This window comes from Natator depressus, chromosome 11, assembly GCF_965152275.1.
Source record: "Natator depressus isolate rNatDep1 chromosome 11, rNatDep2.hap1, whole genome shotgun sequence".
Lineage (NCBI taxonomy): Eukaryota > Metazoa > Chordata > Testudines > Cheloniidae > Natator > Natator depressus.
The window spans coordinates 1846053-1864589 of record NC_134244.1 but is presented as its reverse complement, the minus strand read 5'-3'; the positions used below and the strand labels follow the sequence as shown (position 1 = coordinate 1864589).

The following is an 18537-nucleotide window of genomic DNA, read 5'->3' as shown; positions in this document are numbered from 1 at the left end:
TAGCCCACTCTACATGGTTCAACTTATAAAGGATAGGAACTTAATTAACGCCAGTCAACGTGGCTTATGGAAAATTGGTCTTGTTCAATAAAGCACATTTTAAATGCATTGAGAACTGACTAACTCACAGATCTCCAAAAATAGCCATCAGGGGGAACCCTTGTCGAATAGGGCATTTCTATGGGGTCCAGCAGGGAGCAGTTCTAGGCTTGATGCTATTCAACATTTTCATCCACGATCGGGATGTAAATATAAAATTGCTGCTGATAAAATCTGCAGATGACACAAATGTTGGCGGAATAGTAGTAATGAGGGAGGGCTGCCCTACAGAGAGGGCTGGATCACTTGATGAGCTGAGCTCATTCAAACAAACTGCATTTCATTACAGCCAACTGCAAGGTCACACATCCAGGAACAAGGACTTCAGGCCACACCTACAGAATGGGGGACTGGAAAGCAGGGACGCTGAAAAGGGTTTAGGGGTCAGAGTGGGAAAGCAGCTGAACGTGAGCTCCCAGTGCGATGACATGGCAAAGAGGGTCCATATTTTAAAGAGGACTTTGAAAAACTGGAAATGATGCAGAAAAGAGCCACAAAAATTATTCAAGGGCTGGAAAAACACCCTAGAGTGAGACTCAAAGAGCTCAAAAAGAACAGGAGTATTTGTGGCACCTTAGAGACTAACAAATTTATTTGAGCATAAGCATTTGTGAGCTACTTATATGCTCAGATAAATGTGTGAGTCTCTGAGGTGCCCCAAGTCCTCCTGTTCTTTTTGTGGATACAGACTGACAGGGCCGCCGCCGCGCTGGCACCTGCCAAAGAGCTCAGTCTGTTTCGTTTCTCAAAAGGAAGGCCGAGGGGAGAAAACGCTAGGTAGTAGAGGGCCTGTAATCTCAGTAGTCAGGGAAAGGCAGAATAAGAGCCAAGAGCTGGAAGCTGAAGCCAGACAAAGTCCAATTCCAAATAAAGCACAATTTTTTAACTGAAGGTGATTAACCAGTGGAACCAACTCCCACGGGAAGGGCTTGATTCTCCTTCTCTTGATGTCATCAGCTCTAGACTGGAGCCTTTCTGGAAGCTGTTCTAATCAAACGAGTTCTTGGGCTCAATCCTGGTGTAACTGGGTGAATGTCAATGGCCTGTGCCATGCAGGTGGACAGACTAGACGATTTAGTGTTCCCTAATCTATGAAAGGTGCCATGGGACTACAAACTGATTGAATCTGGGTTTCATGCCTCATCCGCAAGAAGGCACCTCCATCACAGCGCCCCCTAGCCCCAGTCTAAGGTACTGGTTCGGTACTGACCCCACGGGAAGGCCACCATTTAGTGAATGCTTCGCGGCTCCTGTGTAAAGTGCCTCCGTGTGAATTCAGCTCCTGGAACTCACTGGCCTGCTAGCTGCGCGACAAGCAACGCCTGCTATCTTACCAGAATCTCTCGGCCATGGGAGACCTTCAGCAGGACCGGGAGCCGATCAGTGCCGACGAAATCATGTCTAGCAGGGCAAGAAAAACCACCAGGGTCAGCGAGAGAGAGAGAGGAAAACATTAAAAATCTAACCCTGTGCCTGGAGTGACAGAATCGAGGGTCACACAGTGAATGCGAGACAATTCGTCTCCCTGCTAAAGAGAGTCACCGTAGAATAAGGGCCATTGATGCAGGGAGGGGCACAACTGTATTTGATATAGACATGCACCAATGTACAGGCCCGAGCCCTGGAGCTCCTGGAGTCCAGAAGAATTAGGAGCAATCAGGGTTAGACCCCAAGGGAATGCAAAGCTGGTTCATTTTTCTATACGGCGCCGCTGTTGCTGACACAGCCAGTCCCTGGGCCACCCTGATTTTTTGAAAAACTATGAATCGATAAAACCACACAAACCGGCTCTGGGAAGCAGCTCCCCAGCCATCTTTCCAGTCCCCACTCTGTCCAGCTAGCACAGTTTTAAAAGATATTAACGTGATTGCTGTAAAGACCACATTGGGGTCAGAAAAAAGGGGACAAAATCAGAGGGACTTCTCTGGGGGCCTGCTGGGGACGCACCGTGTGATGGGAGTGTTTCCAGCATTGAGGTACAGGAGGATCCTGGCAGGTACGCACTGACTCCTGTGGAAGGGAAGGCCCAGGAGAGGGGGGTATGAACTGTCACCTGTGAGAGAGCTGCACTGTTTGCTCCTGTCCTGGGAAGAGTCTTCCTGACTTTGGGGAAACACTGAAGAGCTGGTTGTCCTGAACTCTCATCTGGTGCAGCTCACTGGGGTTGAACTCTGTGTTTTCTGCCCAGTGCTCCACATCAATCTTCTGGTCAGACGGGAACAGAAAGGCCCTATGGACCCAGCAAAGCCAGTCAGCCAGAGCAGGAATGAGAATGGGCATCATTCCCCTTGTTCTGATGGTAAATATGCCAAGGTCTGGGATCATGAAGGTATCAGCTTTAGCACAAGGCATGGAAGTGCTGGAAACTCCTCACCACTGCCATCCTGCCAGTCCCCCCCAGGCTTGGTCTGCAGAACCCTCTGGAAACCCAATCCTGGGTTCCCCACACAGATAGAGCCATGAGTCTCAGGCCTGACCTGCAGGACACAAGATGGAGCCATGAAAACTGGGACAGTCCCGCACAGTTTGTGATGGACAGCGACCCTTGCTTTTCCTCTGTAGAAGGGCCCCAGGCGGGTGATGGGACGGAGTTCAGCCCAGCCGGGTATTCAGAACCCTCCCGCTGAAGTCCCCTGTCAAATCTCCTTCAGCTCACACCCTCAGAACATAGAGCCCCTTAGATGCCAAGTGCACTCAGTGCCCTGGGAGCAGCTCCGTGTCCTGGGGCAGCAGCTCTGATTCCAGAGGAAGGCACTGGGTTTAACGAGAGCTACGTACCATTCCACCGGCACCACCCCATTGTTCTCCAGCATGAGGATCACCACAGACGGCTCGGCTTCGATTGGAGCAGCCCCAAAGTTGAAATCCAGCAGGACGGGGGTGTGCACGGGAGGGACTGGGCAGATGCTGTGCAGGGCAGAGAAAGAGGAGATGAAATCAAGCCAAGAGGAAGGAAAGCTCACTGGAGGTGCTGCAGGAGCTGGATGTAACACAGCTGCTGGGAGGCTCCTCCCTTGGGTACCAGCGGAAGCTAGTGACCTTTACTCCTCTCGAGGGCTCCACGCTCCAGGAACATCAGCTGCCCAGAGAGGAGGCACCCAGATGCTTAAACACTTTCCCCTCCTCCTGAGAGCTGCCTCTGTCTAAGGTGGCTCTTCCCTCCAAACCCATAAACTGTCACATGGGGAATCTCAACACCCAGTGGGGGCTGAGGGCGCTGGGTAGGCACGGCACACTTAGTGCCTAGAGCGGGCACAAAACAGGTCATAGCAAGGAACCCCCCTGGCTGACCCAGGAGCGCTACTGCCCTCCTGAAAAGAGAGATGACTCCACACAGCACAGCCAGAATGGCAGCTCAGCCAGACGCTGGGCCCTGGAGAGGAGATGGGGGCCTGAGGGAGAGCAGTGCCCACCCAGGCTCACTGCATCATCTCTGGATGGCTGCATGCAGGGGAGCAGGGTGGGACTCATTCCCATTCTCCATGCCCTGCTACTATCCAGCAGGCTCACACACATGCAGCTGGGCAATGCTGAGTCCATGGAGATGGGCCCGAGAAGAGAGGGAGAAAGGCGAGGTGAAATTCCAAGGTTTACAGCCTCCCCGCAGAGGGGAAAGGACAAGACAGGGCACACTGGCAGCGGGCCAGGGAGAGGTGAGGAGCTGCCTGCTTTGGAGCTGAGAAGGAGTCAGCAAAGATTTCTAGGCGACACCGAGCTGCAAATCAAACCCTCTGGCCATGCTTTCCCTGCCTGGATTGTACTGCAGGTTACAGACTCCTCTGGGCCAGGTCTCAAGTCACCTGTGCCTTGTGGGAACCCTGTAGGTGAGCTCTGCGGAGGTGGGGTCTCGCTCCATGTACTGGTTCAGAGTTTCCAGTGCAAAGAGCCTCCAGAGGTGCAGCTTGCTGATGCCGCGAGCACTTCCTGCTGCACACACATCCGTGACGCAGACAGAGGGGTAGACGCCCGTCGCTACTACACAGCAGAGGGCCTGCTGCTCCCCTACAGTGTTTGCAGGATCCAGAGCTTGCGGGAGGAGAGACAAGAACTAGTCAGTGCAATGTTGAGGGAAGCTGCCCAGGCTGGGCTAGAAGTAGGGTCTGGATCCCCAACAGAGAGCCAGACCCCTGCCTGGCATGCCCGGGCACAAGTTTCAGAAGCAACCAACACACAACCATGTCTGTTATAAGACATATAAAGGGAAGCTGCCTGGGTGGGGCATCGGCATGTGGAGGAGAGGGGACAGCGTGGGGCCTGGGTGGACAGGGAACCATCTCTACCTCAGCACCCCAGGGCTCAGCTGTGTCAAACACCATCTCTGCAGACAGCATAGGGGCAAGGGAGAAAGCAAAACATCCCCTGTGAGTCCAGCCAAGCCGTTCAGCACAGAGACTCCTGCTGGCAGGAGTAATCCACTGGGAATGGAGGGAGGGACGCAGCTGGGAGCTGACATCTTCGCAGATTCAGACACGGTTTATGTCTGGCGTAGAAAGGGCCCCCTGGCTGGATGGGATGGAATGACCCTTTTGGTCCTTCCCGGCAAGCCAGGGCTCTCACCTTTAGGCATGGAAATGGTGTAACTGATTGGCCAGGTGTAATGCAGTTGACGGGCTGGGCTGACGGTTACTTGAACAATGGCCTTTGACCTTGCAGGAATCATCCCCTTGTAATGATCCAGCTCTAAAGCTACAAGAGAAAGGAAAGGGAGTCAGTACCGGGAGGGCACTGACCTCTTGGTCTCAGTATAATTCTCTCTCTATGTATATATCACTCTATATCATGTATGTACCGTGTTCAGAATGTACATATTTGTTCTGCACACACCTAGTGTGCCATTTTCAGTCCAGACCAAACACGGACACACACGAGTCCTCATGGAGGACTGTCCAGGACAAGCTCCAAGTGTCAATCTGGAGATTGTTTTGCTTCTAGCCCTGTTTAAAAAGGTGTGCACTGATATTATTTTTAAAAGAAAGGTTTTTTTTCCCCAAATCCAAAAACTTCTGAATTGATTTTGCTCAAAATTTTACCCTTTGAGCTGAAACTTTGAGCAGGACCCCAGCATGGAAATTTTCAGCTGAAGTGAGCGATACTGGTGGAACTGGTGAATGATGAGAACAGGAAGCTTTTGTTTTAGTAGAAATTTGTTACACCTTTAACAATAGTGGCAGAGGTTTGTACTAGGTACCCAGTATAGAATGAGAGAGACAGACAGACAGACACACCTGCACCTTCTCAAACAGACCAGCTGTCACAGAAAGAGTAGGTGTTTCTCGAGCTGGCAAGAGCAATTCATCCATTTTAGAATGCCTTTGTCTGCAATAAAAACGAGGCCCAATGCCCCCCACTCTACCTCCCCAAACATTCTTTCAATACCTAGCGGATCGCTGAGGACTTCCTCAGGGTCACACGGTCCTGTGATCATCTGTTCCACGTGGAGGATGTAGTTCAGAGAACAGGTCCCATTATTCAACAATACAAGGTCACAGGACTGCAGGCCGCCAACCAGAATGTTCCCTAGGTCCAGCTGCTCCTCTTGAGCCTAGAGCCCAAAGGCAGCACACAAGAATCAGGGTGGTATTGTTACATCACTGCCGACTCCTCAGGGGGCAGGACAAGGCTGCTATTTGGCTAGGCCAATATACACAGTGTAACGCAGGGATGTGCAAAGTTTGACTCCAGGACCCAATATGTACCAAGGAGATTATAAAGCATTGCCTGCTGGGACTTGTAGTCTTACTATGGACCTTTGCCCAACCCATAGAGCAGGGGAGCTGCATAGGCACCTGATAACAAAAGGACGGATGGGTGATGGATTCCTGCTGAATGCAAGGCCAACCCAGAAGCACAGCAGAGCGGGAGTAACATTCTTTCCTCTACCACCACCTCCCTCTCTCTGGAAAGAAGCCGCTACTGGGCTCCAAGCACCCTCCTCTAGTACATTACTAGGAGGCTGGAGATTCTGCTTAGCCAATTAATCCCCCGGGGAGATACTCCTTCTCTTCCCCCTCTCCCACATGCTGGTACTTACCACAATGGTGCCCAGTGCCCCCTCGCCAATAACCCGCAGGGTGTAGCGGGTGCTCTCAGGAGACTCAGGGGCTGAACTCCCTTGGGGTCTCCACACTGACACCCAGCTTCGCAGGAGATACTTGGTCTCCTTGCCAGGAGTAAAGGTCCATGCCTGAGCCTAGAATCACAGGAGGGAGAAGGCATTCACTGGTGTTCCCAACCTCTCTGCTGCCCGGGCCAGGGAGTCAATTCCAAACACATTATGGAGCAGCTGACAATCCTGAGTGTATAAGACAGACAGCACCTTCCTCCCTCACTGCTGTCTTGGTCACACTCCAGCTACCATCCTTCCATTCAGCTTTGGCCTGATCCTGATTGTGTCTCTGCCCATTACCTGACCCCTGTTTTGGGGGTTCTTACTGGGAACACACGCCCAGACACTCACAGCCAGGCCTTCTCAGATGCACCAGTTCTTGCTGCCCTCCACAATATATTTGCTCCTAGTGTCTGGAAGGAAACAAGCATGTGGTGGAGCAAATCTACTTCAAGATCAAGCTGGAAGAAGCTGGCTAGCTACCCTACCCAAGACACGTACTGGCACCCTCCGCCCTTGGCCTATGGGGCTGTGAACTACTGCCATGTGTTTTTGCTCTCAGCTCTCTACAGCTCTATGGTGGGTGGCGAAAGAAAATGACTTCAGCAGAACTCACCAAGGCTTCGCTGGGCTGGATGACCCCTGTGGCAGGCTTGACGGACAGGACCTTGCTGTCAGACTCCTGGATCTTCCACTTGAAGTGCATTGGCAACCTTGTGCAGTTCTTTATGGTGTAAGTGCGTGTGGTTGAGGTTCCCACACAGGTAGGCTTGAAGTACAGATTCCCATCTCCTTCTAAGAGCAACAGAAGGGACTCGCCATTGCTCCGGAGCAGGATCTCCTATGGGACTCAGGGAAAGGGAATATATAGTAGCAGAAAACCTTAGCTGAGCTCTGAAAGAATCAGGCAGATTTGCATCTCCTTCCAAAAGGCACCTGGGATCACAACAGGGCTGAGCTCAGAGGGGGAAGGACTCCGGGCCTGCCTGTTGGGCTGTCACGGACAGTTCTGAAGAGAGCTTGGCACAAGGCAGGCAGGACAACAAGGGGCACCAGGCCTTGGAAGGCACCTGCTGTGCCAATAAGAAATGGGCACATTGATAACACCCAAAGGACATTTTAGAAGACTTTTGTCACGGAGTGTGGGGGAGTCCAGGCCCTGCACCCCTCTTCCTGGAATTCACTGAGACTCTCAGCCAGCCAGTAAAACGGAAGGTTTATTGGACAACAGGGCACAGTCTCAAACAGAGCTTGTGGGTACAACCAGGACCCCTCAGTCAAGTCCTTCTGGGGGAGCAGGGAGCTTAGACCCCAGCCCTGGGGTTCCCTGCGTTCCACCACCCAGCACCAAACTGAAACTAACCCCCCCCAGCAGGCTCCCTTCTGCAGCCTCTGTTCACATTCCTGGGCAGAGGTGTTACCTCCCCCTCCTGGCTCAGGTTACAGGCTCTCAGGTCTCCCATTGAAACTCCCCTGCCACATTCCCAGGTCAACACTCCCCCCTCCCTGCTGCATCACATCTCTCCCCCCTTCGAGACCGAACGGAGCGGGGTCACTCTGACCAGTGACCTGGGGAAGTTCAGGGCCCCCTCTCCGGGACAGCGCATCCGCTATCATGTTGGCACGTCCCTTCACGTGGACTACGTCCATGTAATCCTGCAGGAGCAGGCTCCACCTCAGGAGTTTGGCGTTGGCTCCTTTCATCTGGTGCAGCCAGGTCAGGGGAGCGTGGTCGGTGTACACGGTGAAGTGTCGCCCGAAGAGATATGGCTCTAGTTTCTTGAGGGCCCACACCATGGCCAGGCACTCCTTCTCGATGGCCGCGTAGTGTTGCTCCCGGGGTAGCAACTTCTTGCTCAGGTACATGATGGGGTGTCTCTCCCCCTTTCCATCCTCCTGCATTAACACTGCCTCTAGTCCCGTGTCTGAGGCATCGGTGAACACCGTAAAGGGCTTGTCAAAGTCTGGGTTTGCCAGAACCCCTTCTCCCACAGGAACCTCTCCTCATGGTCCATACCACACTGAGGTCGGCCAGGTCCCTGAGGTTCCGCAAGGAGGGATCTTTCCTCAACTCGGTCTGGAACTCAGCGGCTGGGGAAGGGATGGGGCCCGGTTCCCTCTCATTGGCCGGGTCCGAGGCCACAGCCTCTCTGAGCCGTGCCCCTCGGCGCTCCCTCCCAACCAGGGTAGGGTCCTGCGCCTCCAGTGTGGTACCCTCCCCAAGGTCAGGGTGCAGTGCCCCTCGCCGGCTCTGGCTACGGGTCACAACCAGGGCGGTCTGGGGCTTGCTTGGCCAGTCCTCTAGGTCTCCCCCCATCAAAACCTCAGTGGGCAAGTGGTGGTGCACCCCCACATCCTTGGGGCCCTCCTTGGCCCCCCATTTCAGGTGTACCCTTGCCACGGGCACCTTAAATGGGGCCCCGCCCACCCCCGTCAGGGTCAGGTAGGTGTTGGGCACCACCCGATCTGGGGCCACCACCTCGGGCCGGGCCAGCGTCACCTCCGCGCCCGTATCCCAGTATCCATTGACCTTCCTCCCATCCACCTCCTGGGGAACAAGGTACTCGCTCTGGAGGGACAGCCCCGCGCCCACCCTGTAAACCGAGGACCCTGAGTCCAGCCCTCTGGTGGAGCTGGCCTGGGGTACTCTTCCCTCCGGAGCAGGTGGTAAGCTGGCAGCCCCCCTTGCCTGGGCCGTCTGCCCCTCGTCCAGCTGAGTCCCTACCCAGTTAACCCTGGGTAGGTTGGGTCTGTTCAGTCTGTCCCTGAGCCTGGGGCACTGGGTCCGTACGTGGCCTCTCTGGCCACAGTGATAGCAGCTCAGGTCACGTTGGTCCCCTCGAGCGGGTCGGAGGGGCCCGATGCCAGGCGTTCCCCTTGGGAGGGGGTTCTCCCTATTTCCCCGCTGGGAGGCCCCATGGTGACTCTCTCTCTGCATCGGGGGGGGCCTGTTCTTTTGGGACTCCTCCCTGCTACCCCCGACCAACTGTTCACAAACTCGTCGGCCAGCTGCCCCGCATGCTGCAGGTTCTCTAGCTTTTTGTCCACCAACCACAGCCTCAGGTCGGAAGGGCACTGTTCATACAGCTGCTCCAGTACGATCAGGTCAAGCAGGTCCTTTTTAGTTTGGGCCCCAGCTGTCCACCTGTGGGCATATCCCTGCATCCGGTTGACCAGTTGTAGGTAGGTGACCTCAGGCGTTTTACGCTGACTCCGGAACCTTCTCCAGTACATCTCGGGGGTCAGCCCAAACTCACGGAGCAGGGCCTGTTTGAACAGTTCATAGTCCCCGCCTCCGCCCCTTTCATTCGGCTGTACACCTCCACAGCTTTGGGGTCCAGTAAGGGGGTGAGAAACTGGAGCCTGTCTGCAGGGTCAACCCTGTGCATCTCGCAGGCATTCTCAAAGGCCGTCAGGAAGCTATCTGTGTCCTCCCCCTCCTTCCGCTGGGCCAGGAAGCACTTATCAAAGCTCCTTGCAGTCTTGGGTCCCCCCGCACTCACCGCAGCCGGGGCCCCACTGCTCCTCAACCTGGCCAGCTCCAGTTCATGCTTTCTTTGTTTCTCCTTTTCCTCCTGCTCATGCCTACGTTGCCTCTTCTTCTCCTGACGTTCCCTCTCCTTCTCCTCCTGCTCATGTTGACGTTGTTTCTCCTCATGTTGACGTTACTTTTCATGATCCTCCAGCTCCCTCATTTTCATCTCCCTCTCCCATTCCAGCCGCCTCCGCTCCAGGGATGGGGAGCTCCGTTGGGAGGATCCCCTGCTGACTGCCGGGGTCAGGGTGCCCTTGGTATTCGCTGGGCTTCCCCCAACCCCTCCCCCAGGCATAGGTAGGAAGGGTCTCGGGATGTCCTGGGCAGCAGTCTGACCCCTCCCAGCCCGGTCAGGCCCCAGGGCCCACGCTGCGTCCACCGGGCGGCTTCCCTCAGGGACAGGGATCGGGTCATCCAAGCGATCCCTCTCCTCCAACTGGGCAATCAGCTGTTCCTTGGTGGACCTCCCAGTGCGCAGCCCCCTCTGCCTGCACACCTCCACCAGGTCACTCTTAAGGCGTTTAGCGTACATCTCCCTGCTGGCCACTCGCAGGCCTGGGCAGCTTTCCATGGTTTCCAGGAAAAACCCCGAGGGTGCCAGTCCTTCTTGAGGTCACTACCTCTTTGCCAGGGTTGAGCTGCAGACTCCTCCGCCCCTGGGACCGCTCACTGCAATCCCCCGGGGGACCCTGTTACTGCAAAAGTCCTTCTCTCTGGTCACACACTCCCAGGGGTTAACCGCCCCCTGAAATCGTCTCTCTCTGAATCTTCAGCATGCCTGGTCCCCATCAATCCCCCTTCGTTCTACTGCTCCCCAGTCACTTACTGCAGGAAGCGCCATCCACGGAGTGCAGTAGATCCCACCGGTGCACCGGTTGTCACAGAGTGTGGGGGAGTCCAGGCCTTGCACCCCCCTTCCTGGGATTCACTGAGACTCTCAGCCAGCCAGTAAAACAGAAGGTTTATTGGACAACAGGGCACAGTCTCAAACAGAGCTTGTGGGCACAACCAGGACCCCTCAGTCAAGTCCTTTTGGGGGAGCAGGGAACTTAGACCCCAGCCCTGGGGTTCCCTGCATTCCACCACCCAGCACCAAACTGAAACTAAATCCCCCCCCAGCAGGCTCTCTCCTGCAGCCTCTGTTCACATTCCTGGGCAGAGGTGTTACCTCTCCCTCCCCCTCCTGGCTCAGGTTACAGGCTCTCAGGTCTCCCATTGAAACTCCCCTGCCACATTCCCAGGTCAACACTCCCCCCTCCCTGCTGCCTCACAACTTTAAATTCCCATTTCCAAAACAGAAGAAACAAACTAGCAAAAAGGAGAAATAACCAGGCCCACGGTGAAGGTTATCACAAAGGGAGAGACCAGAATACAAAACAGCCCTTCTACCCTCGCCCTACCTGGGTGTACTTGGGATAGGAGTTCAGCTGCAAGGACAGGATATGCTGGTGTGTGGCCATGTCCACCGGCTGCGTTGAGAGAAGGAAGATTTGGTGGGCTCCTGGGGCTACGTACCCTGAGCAGGGTTTGACCAAAACGGAGGGACAGATGTCCTGGTTCATGCAGAAGGTGATTGGGGAAGTGCCAACGTTCCAGAGCAGCACGCTGCGGTAGGTGTTGGTGTTCAGACCCACCGCAGGGAAAACCTGATGGACAGAAAGCGAGCCGGGAGGGCTGGGTTCATTTCAGAAGGCCAATTTACACAGGAAATGTTTGTCTAGTTGAATTTCCCTTTCCGAAGTCTGACAAGTGCCAGCCTGAGCCCTAGGTGAACCCTGCCACTACTTCTAAGGAAGCAAGAGAGGAAAGTGAATTCACTCTAAGGTGGGCAAAGTGCGGCCAACAGCAACCCATGGAGCTGTGAGGATTGCACCTGCCCACTCCTTTATTTGTCTGAAGTGGCCTGCTGAGACTCCAAGCCCAGCATGCAATGCTTCTTACCAATCCAAACAGCCAGGCTGCACACTGGGACCAGCGACCTCTGCAGGCCCTGCTTCTGGGTTAAAGACAAAGATGGCTGCAATCTGCTCCACTTTATGCAAATCACGTGTGGCTATTGGATTCTTGGCAAGTTACCCAGGCAGCCCCTGGGCTAGCTGGGGAGTCTCGCCTGATGACTCAGGAGGACTCTTCCTAGAAGGCTGCAGGCTCCTGGAGTCGGATCTTCCTTAGCCTCATGGGAAGGACGACGACCCCTGTGCGGGAGAAGCAGCAGCAAGAGCCCGGCTTACGTCGCACTTTGCCTTGCAGGAGACCTTTCTTCCAATGAAGTCTTGGTGCACCGCTCTGCTGCTGACCCCCCAGCCCAGTGGACGGAGAGGGGAGAGGGGCTAACTCAGCAGTCCTTACCAGTGACGAGATCAGCTTTGACAGGAAGGACCAAGATGTTCACTGCAAGCTGGGACACAAGAGAACTGGGATACAGGGGGACCCCCCACCTGTCCTAAGCTGGGAGTCTCCATACAGTAGGAAGCCACCCAAAGCATGTCTCTGACTAGGACAGCAGGAAAGAGGGTTCTGTACTCCAGGACTCTCCACATCAAAGATTCACCACATACTTCCATGTGACACACGCTGACCACACTCACCTTGGGGTAGTCCAGGACATAATGCGGGATGAAGTGCTGCCGATCTGCTTCAAAGGTGTGGCCCCTCAGCCGGATGGTCAGGCACCAGGATGGACACATGGTGCTGTCCTCCTCAATGTTACTATAGTGTCTCAGCACCTGCAGGCAAAGGAGAGAGAGAATCGTGCATCTGTGGGGAGGGAATGTGTCACAGAACCGTCTTTAAATGAGATAGCACATGGGCCAGCATGAGCAGCCATTCATATGATTGCCACCCTCAGGGGATACAGAGGAGATGACATGCGTCAGGAAAGCAGGGCCGGTCAGGGCGGGATCAGGAATGACCTCCAGAGAGTGACATCCCAATGCCTGGAGACCTTCACTGTCTATCTTATGTACTTATCTGGCCCCCACTACTGCAGGTATCTGAGCTTCACAATCTTTAATGCATTTACCCTCACCACGCGCCTGTGACATGCTTTTATCCCCATATTACAGCAACTGAACCCCAGAGAAACTAAGTGACATGCCCAAGGTGACACACGAAGCCTGTGGAAGAGCTGGGAACTCAACCTTGGTCTTCTGAGTCCTGGACGAGTGCCCCAACCATTGAACCAACTCTTCGCTCCCCAGCCATCCTGCCGCTCACACTGACTGGCCTGAACTCCGGACATGGCAAGAGGAGGGTGTCAGTGAAATGATTCTCAACCATTTTGTTGTCAAACTTTGTGGGTACTTCCAAGCCTGCTCACAGACCGGGAAGGATCAGCAATGGAACAGGCAGCTGGTTGGGGAGCATTTATCCTCCTTAGGTTACTCACTAAGACCAGAGAAAGTCTGATATAACAAAATGCCATTTAAAGAAAGCCAACTCAGCCTAACCCACCCAAACAGTGTTGGGGCAATGTGATTTCTCCTTAACTCACTCCCTACCTTGGGACTGAAGCACTGGGGTGGACAGATCTTAGGCCCAACAAGGTGAAAGCCATAGGTCTAGATTTCAGTCAAGCCCTTGACATTAATGCTGCTGCATTTGGTGTGGATACTGGTAACTCCCACTGACCTTGTAGAAGGCAAAGCCTTCCAGCTCTGCTGCATACAGAGTGTTGAGCTGAGAGGGCTGGAAAATGAGGCGAAAGGCTGTGGATTTCAGAGGTGGGATGTCGCAGGTTTCAGGGGTCACTAGGAAGGGACTCTCCGGCCTGCATGTCCACGTAACAGTGATCTTTCCTTTGGTGTGATTGGTCAGGCAGAGAGGAAGTGGTTCCACCTCTTGGAGCCGCACACAGCAACCAAAATCAAACTCCCTAACGCTGACACTGACGTGAGGGGGAAAGATGGTGAGGTCGCTGGTTATGCCATCATGGAAATATTCGGTCATGGGGTCGATGTATGGGTACTCCTCAGGGGGCTTGTCTTCAGGGACCTAGAAGAAGGAAACAGATCTCTGTCTAGCTCAGGGGTAAACACTATAGTAAAGCACACTCCCTTGAGGGAAATGACTCTCAAGACATGGGAGCCAGGTGACCCCACAGCCCTGACTGCCAATGCAACCGACAAGCTGTAGTTAAGCACAGAGGACTTCCCCTTTATAGCATGTTTCCCAGGAAAGCTCAGCATTTAGGATCCAAGAAGGCTCCTGCTTTTTAGCCAAATTTCAATCTGAGGTTGACTGAGGCAAGAGAAAGTCCAGCGATTCATTCAAAGGCACACAGTGGGCTCCTGACTGAGTCGGGATAAGAACTCAGGCAGATGAATGCCAATATATGCTATGGACATTTGTAACTGCACGATTAGCATGAAGGCATCTGCAGTGAGCAACCGGTACCCTGCTGGGCAGAGCAAGGGCAGCGTGGCATCTGCCCAGGGCAGCCCATACCTGTGGAGGCAGCTTGAGGGCTCTGTTTTCATCCATCTGCAGCTTCCCCTCCCTCAGCATCGAGCTCAGGATGTCCGGTGGGTAGAAGGTCAGCCCTCGCGCCATGTTGGTCCTGTACCACGAGAGGTGTCTTGGCCGCAGGATGGCTGGTTTAGTTGTATCAGAATGGCAGGTACCAAACAAATCCAGGAACAATGGATTCTGGGGAAGTGCCAGAAACACTTGCAGGAAACGGGCTACTTTGACTGCCCTCCGGTTGGCTGCTTTTCCTGTTACGCAACACCCCACCCCCCACAGACTTAGCACTGTGTAAACACACACCACCATTGACATTGCCTCTGGATTTGGCCCAATATCTTTGCTAGAATTAGGGAAGGATGTAGGTGACACACGATGCAAGGTCAGTGCACCAGACTTTCACTTCCAGACACCTAACCTGACTCACAAGGGAGAGGAGTTTGCAGATCTCCCTCTAGTACTGGTGAACATCAACAATCTACCACACCACCTGGCAGAATACACCCCAGTGAAGAGTCTGCTCAGAAAAGGCCCAGGCTGGATTAGCAGGAGACGGAGTGATGGATTTACAGGGCTACGTAGGGGAGCCCAGGACTAGAAGAGAAGGAAGCATTGCAGACAGGTCAGGGTTGAGGTGGGGGGCCCTGTAGGCCAGGCTGTGAAAGAGAGCCCCACCCTGGAACAGGAGGGTACTGCAGGTCAGGATTGAGGTGCGCTGGCAGAGCCATGTGGGGGAAGCTCGTGTAGCACAGTCTGTGTTCATAGCCCTACATTCATCAACAAACAAGGGGGGGGAGGCAATTTGTGTTTCATTTTTTAACCTGGTGTTGGAGACAGACGTCTTGCTCTGAAATGAGCGCAGTTGCCTGGTGCCTAACGCGGCCAGACCGAATAGATGACACTAGCCCTTGACCCTATACACATCTCCTCAGCAGAATGACGGGCAGCACTCTCCTGCCACTTACAGATCCCTTCCTTCTCCGAGACACATAACCACGAGATGAGCAGGGCTCTGCAACAGCATGTTACCCATCCCCTCTCTGATGCAAGTTCCCAAACAGAAAAGGTTTCCTTCATTCTTGGACACCTCAGTAACAGCGTCACCCGTTGCCCCTCCTACCTGGTGATGGACGAGGCAAACCACTCTGCGGTAACAGATGATAGGGTGAGCAGGCCGAAAGGTCACCCTCAGGATGAGAGTGGCCATCCCGCTCAGGACTCCACATGGGCAATCAAAGGAGAAGACGCTCTCTCTGCCATCAATGTCAAACTGGTAATAGGCAGGGACATCCGAAATGTTGCTGATTTCCAAAGGCTGTGTCAAACACTCTCCAAGGTTGAGCCAGCCAAAGTTCACGAAGGAATGTTGCAGGAACACTAAAGGACCTGGAACAACAACCAATGCCTGGGTCTTTCATACCAATTTCTGTCCCTGCAGCACACTCTATTCCAGCCAAAGTGGATCATCCCAAGTCAGAAACGAATCATCTGACAGGTTCCCCGAATCAATCTGCCTCAGCAAACAGCTGGACGTGCTCTTCCAATAGCCTCATGCCCAAGCACAAGCAAGTGGTAGAATTTACACCCCACTACGGCCAAGAAGAACATGGAACCCTGCAGAAGGCCAGTCCCAGCCCATGTACTGGGGCACTCCGTCAGCCACTCCCCTACCCCACAATGAGAAGGAGGCCTGAAGACATGGGGGACTGTCCTTTGATACCTTTGCATGATCCAATCACCTTCAGGACCGTTTGGGTGAGGTTCCCTACCGGCTTGATGGTGAAATAGTCCACACTCTGCACCCCTACTGTGTGGGGGCTAAAGCGCACAGAGATAAGCAGCTTCCCGTTGGCTGGAACAATGGCCTGTGTGACATCACAAGAGAAGACATAATCCCAGAGCAGGGGTTCCATTGCTCTCTCAATCCTAAACGGGACGCTGACCTGTGAGGGGAAGACGAGCAGGTTCATACAGTTCTGGTCCAGACTAGGCTGCTCTGCATTTTGAAGACTATCAGTTTAAGATCTGTGTTCTTATGTCAGCTGAGCCCTGCGTAGGCAAATGTACTTGTCTTCCCCCTTGGAGAGCTGGGTCTTATTTACAGCGAGTCACAAGTGACGTGAGTTGGGGAGAACCTCCCCCTGGTTTCTAGTGGGCATCTGCCTACGTTCCCAAAGCAGCAAGGTTAGCTGCTTCTGTTCAGGAGACACCAAGACCGGGTTTGCCACAGGGTGCGGCAGGTCAGAACTGTGGTGCATGAGCCCTGCTGGGTGAGGTCCAGCACTGGAATAGCAGGTCAGAACTGAGGTGCATTGCAGAGCTGTCTGAGGAAGCCAGCACAGCACCCACCTGCATGGTCACTGACTATCTGCCCCTCAGTCTGTTCAGCAGCCAACTCAGCCAAAACACTAAGCAGCCAATGAGGCCTGACAGCAAAATGCCCATCCGGAGAAGGGAGCTCACCCTCCTTTGGGGTCAGCTGGCTACACAGTGTAAAGAAGAAAAAAGAAAAGGAGTACTTGTGGCACCTTAGAGACTAACCAGTTTATTTGAGCATGAGCTTTCGTGAGCTACAGCTCACTTCATCGGATGCATAGCATATCGTGGAAACTGCAGAAGACATTATATACACACAGAGACCATGAAACAAAACTTCCTCCCACCCCACTGTCCTGCTGGTAACAGCTTATCTAAAGTGATCATCAGGGAGGGCCATTTCCAGCACAAATCCAGGTGTAAAGAAGGTGCCTTTCCTGATTTCCCAGGAAATGCTGCCATCTGCTGGGCTGCTGTTAGGGACAGTAGAGAGACAAGGTCAGCGAGGTCATATCTTTTATTGGACCAACTTCTGGTGGTGAGAGACCAGCTTTCAGGCTTACACAGAGCTCTGCTTCTTTAGGGATGGTTGTCATTTGTGTCCCAGAAAGCATCAGCCAATGGAATGTAAAGCTGCAGAAGGGTCCAGCTAACTACTGTTATTCCCACTCAGACTGATACCCGTCTCTACTGCTTCCTGTCCCCTACCCCCGTCTGGCTGTTCAGCCACCTGTTTTACCCTGTAAGAATCTTAGACAATGGCAGGGACTGACTGACTAACAGGGCCCTGGTCCCTGCTTGGGGTTTCTGGGTGCTTTCACAACAGAAACAAGAATAAAGGAGAAGGCTTCCTTAGTCTGTTTCTCAGGCTTTACAACCTGTGGTTGATTCTCCCCTCCTCTGTGCTCTTATCTTCTTGTGAAGCAGATGCTGGGCTCAGGCTACCTGCCTGCCTGTAACCAGACTTAAGTGTCTGAGGCACACCCACACTATTCAGAGGAAATATTAAGAATAGTCCTACTTCGTCACACAGGGGGCTAAGGGTCAGGAGTGAGGTGCCCTGGCAGAACTGCAGGGGTGCGGGAAGCCTGCGCAGTGCCTGTCTGCACTATGCCTGGCTCGAGCTCACCGCTAACCGCACCCACCCACGCTTTCCTCAAGCATATTATTCATTTGCAAAGTCCAGTTTTGCTCTGAGAAGTGGCTGATGCCCAATGAAACAAGAGAGAAATGCATGGCTTTTCTTCACTGGCTATCAATCGATTGGTCTCTCTCGAATTCGTCAGCCTTATTCCGTGCCCACGCTCCCAGCTTCCTGACACAGACCCCCCACCTCGCTCTCCCCTGCACACACCCATGTTATTTGTACAGCTTTGGTAGGGAGAATAAAGCACGCTAGCTGCTGAGGTCTGGGAGGAACACAGACTTACACCCACCTTGCCAACTCACCATGGATGGGTTGCAGATCTCCACGTGTCTCTCCACGGTGGCACCGACGGCCACAGAACCAAAACACAGCACATCCCGGAAGTCCCCAGGCTCGACATCTTCACACAGGTCCCCAAGCACACTCACCAGAAGATGAGGATATTTGGCTATTAAAAATTAGAACACACAATCAAGAGGCAAGTCCTTTTGTTTGTCACTCCACTGATAACGCACATCAGGCCCCCAGCTGTTCTCTTTACGTCAGCAGGGCCCTTGGCAAAGAGCAGTTCTATATCTTAGTAATTGTGGTTGTTCAAGATAATCGCCCGCACGGAGCCACACTTTGGCCTTAGAAAAAAACTCCCATTGGCAGCACTCATGAGAGCCCTAGTACAGGCAAGGCTCCTGCCATGTCTAGTGTTTTTACTACTGTGAAAATTAAATCATCTTGTCTACCCCCATCAAGTTACTGAAGAGCAAGAGAATTGCCAGTTTGGACCAAGATGCAGCATTGCATGCTGGGACCTGTAGTCTCCAAACTCTCTCTGTATTAAAGATGAGGATGACCGCAAGTCATATTACAGAATTT

The 18537-nt window shown here is 53.6% G+C and overlaps 1 protein-coding gene across 1 annotated transcript in view; it reads right to left on the bottom strand.

The window, feature by feature from the left end:
- Positions 1 to 18537, bottom strand: part of CFAP65 (cilia and flagella associated protein 65) — a 44611-nt gene that overhangs the window by 19390 nt on the left and 6684 nt on the right. The window contains exons 6-20 of the mRNA XM_074966997.1: positions 17970 to 18115; positions 15925 to 16147; positions 15325 to 15590; positions 14187 to 14387; positions 13371 to 13733; positions 12329 to 12466; positions 11141 to 11386; positions 6822 to 7046; positions 6131 to 6289; positions 5476 to 5641; positions 4657 to 4785; positions 3900 to 4125; positions 2878 to 3006; positions 2153 to 2329; positions 1434 to 1500 (exon numbers count right to left, since the gene is read on the bottom strand). Of these exons, the coding sequence (XP_074823098.1) occupies positions 1434 to 1500; positions 2153 to 2329; positions 2878 to 3006; positions 3900 to 4125; positions 4657 to 4785; positions 5476 to 5641; positions 6131 to 6289; positions 6822 to 7046; positions 11141 to 11386; positions 12329 to 12466; positions 13371 to 13733; positions 14187 to 14387; positions 15325 to 15590; positions 15925 to 16147; positions 17970 to 18115 (2861 nt within the window). The remainder of the gene's footprint in view (positions 1 to 1433; positions 1501 to 2152; positions 2330 to 2877; positions 3007 to 3899; positions 4126 to 4656; positions 4786 to 5475; positions 5642 to 6130; positions 6290 to 6821; positions 7047 to 11140; positions 11387 to 12328; positions 12467 to 13370; positions 13734 to 14186; positions 14388 to 15324; positions 15591 to 15924; positions 16148 to 17969; positions 18116 to 18537) is intronic.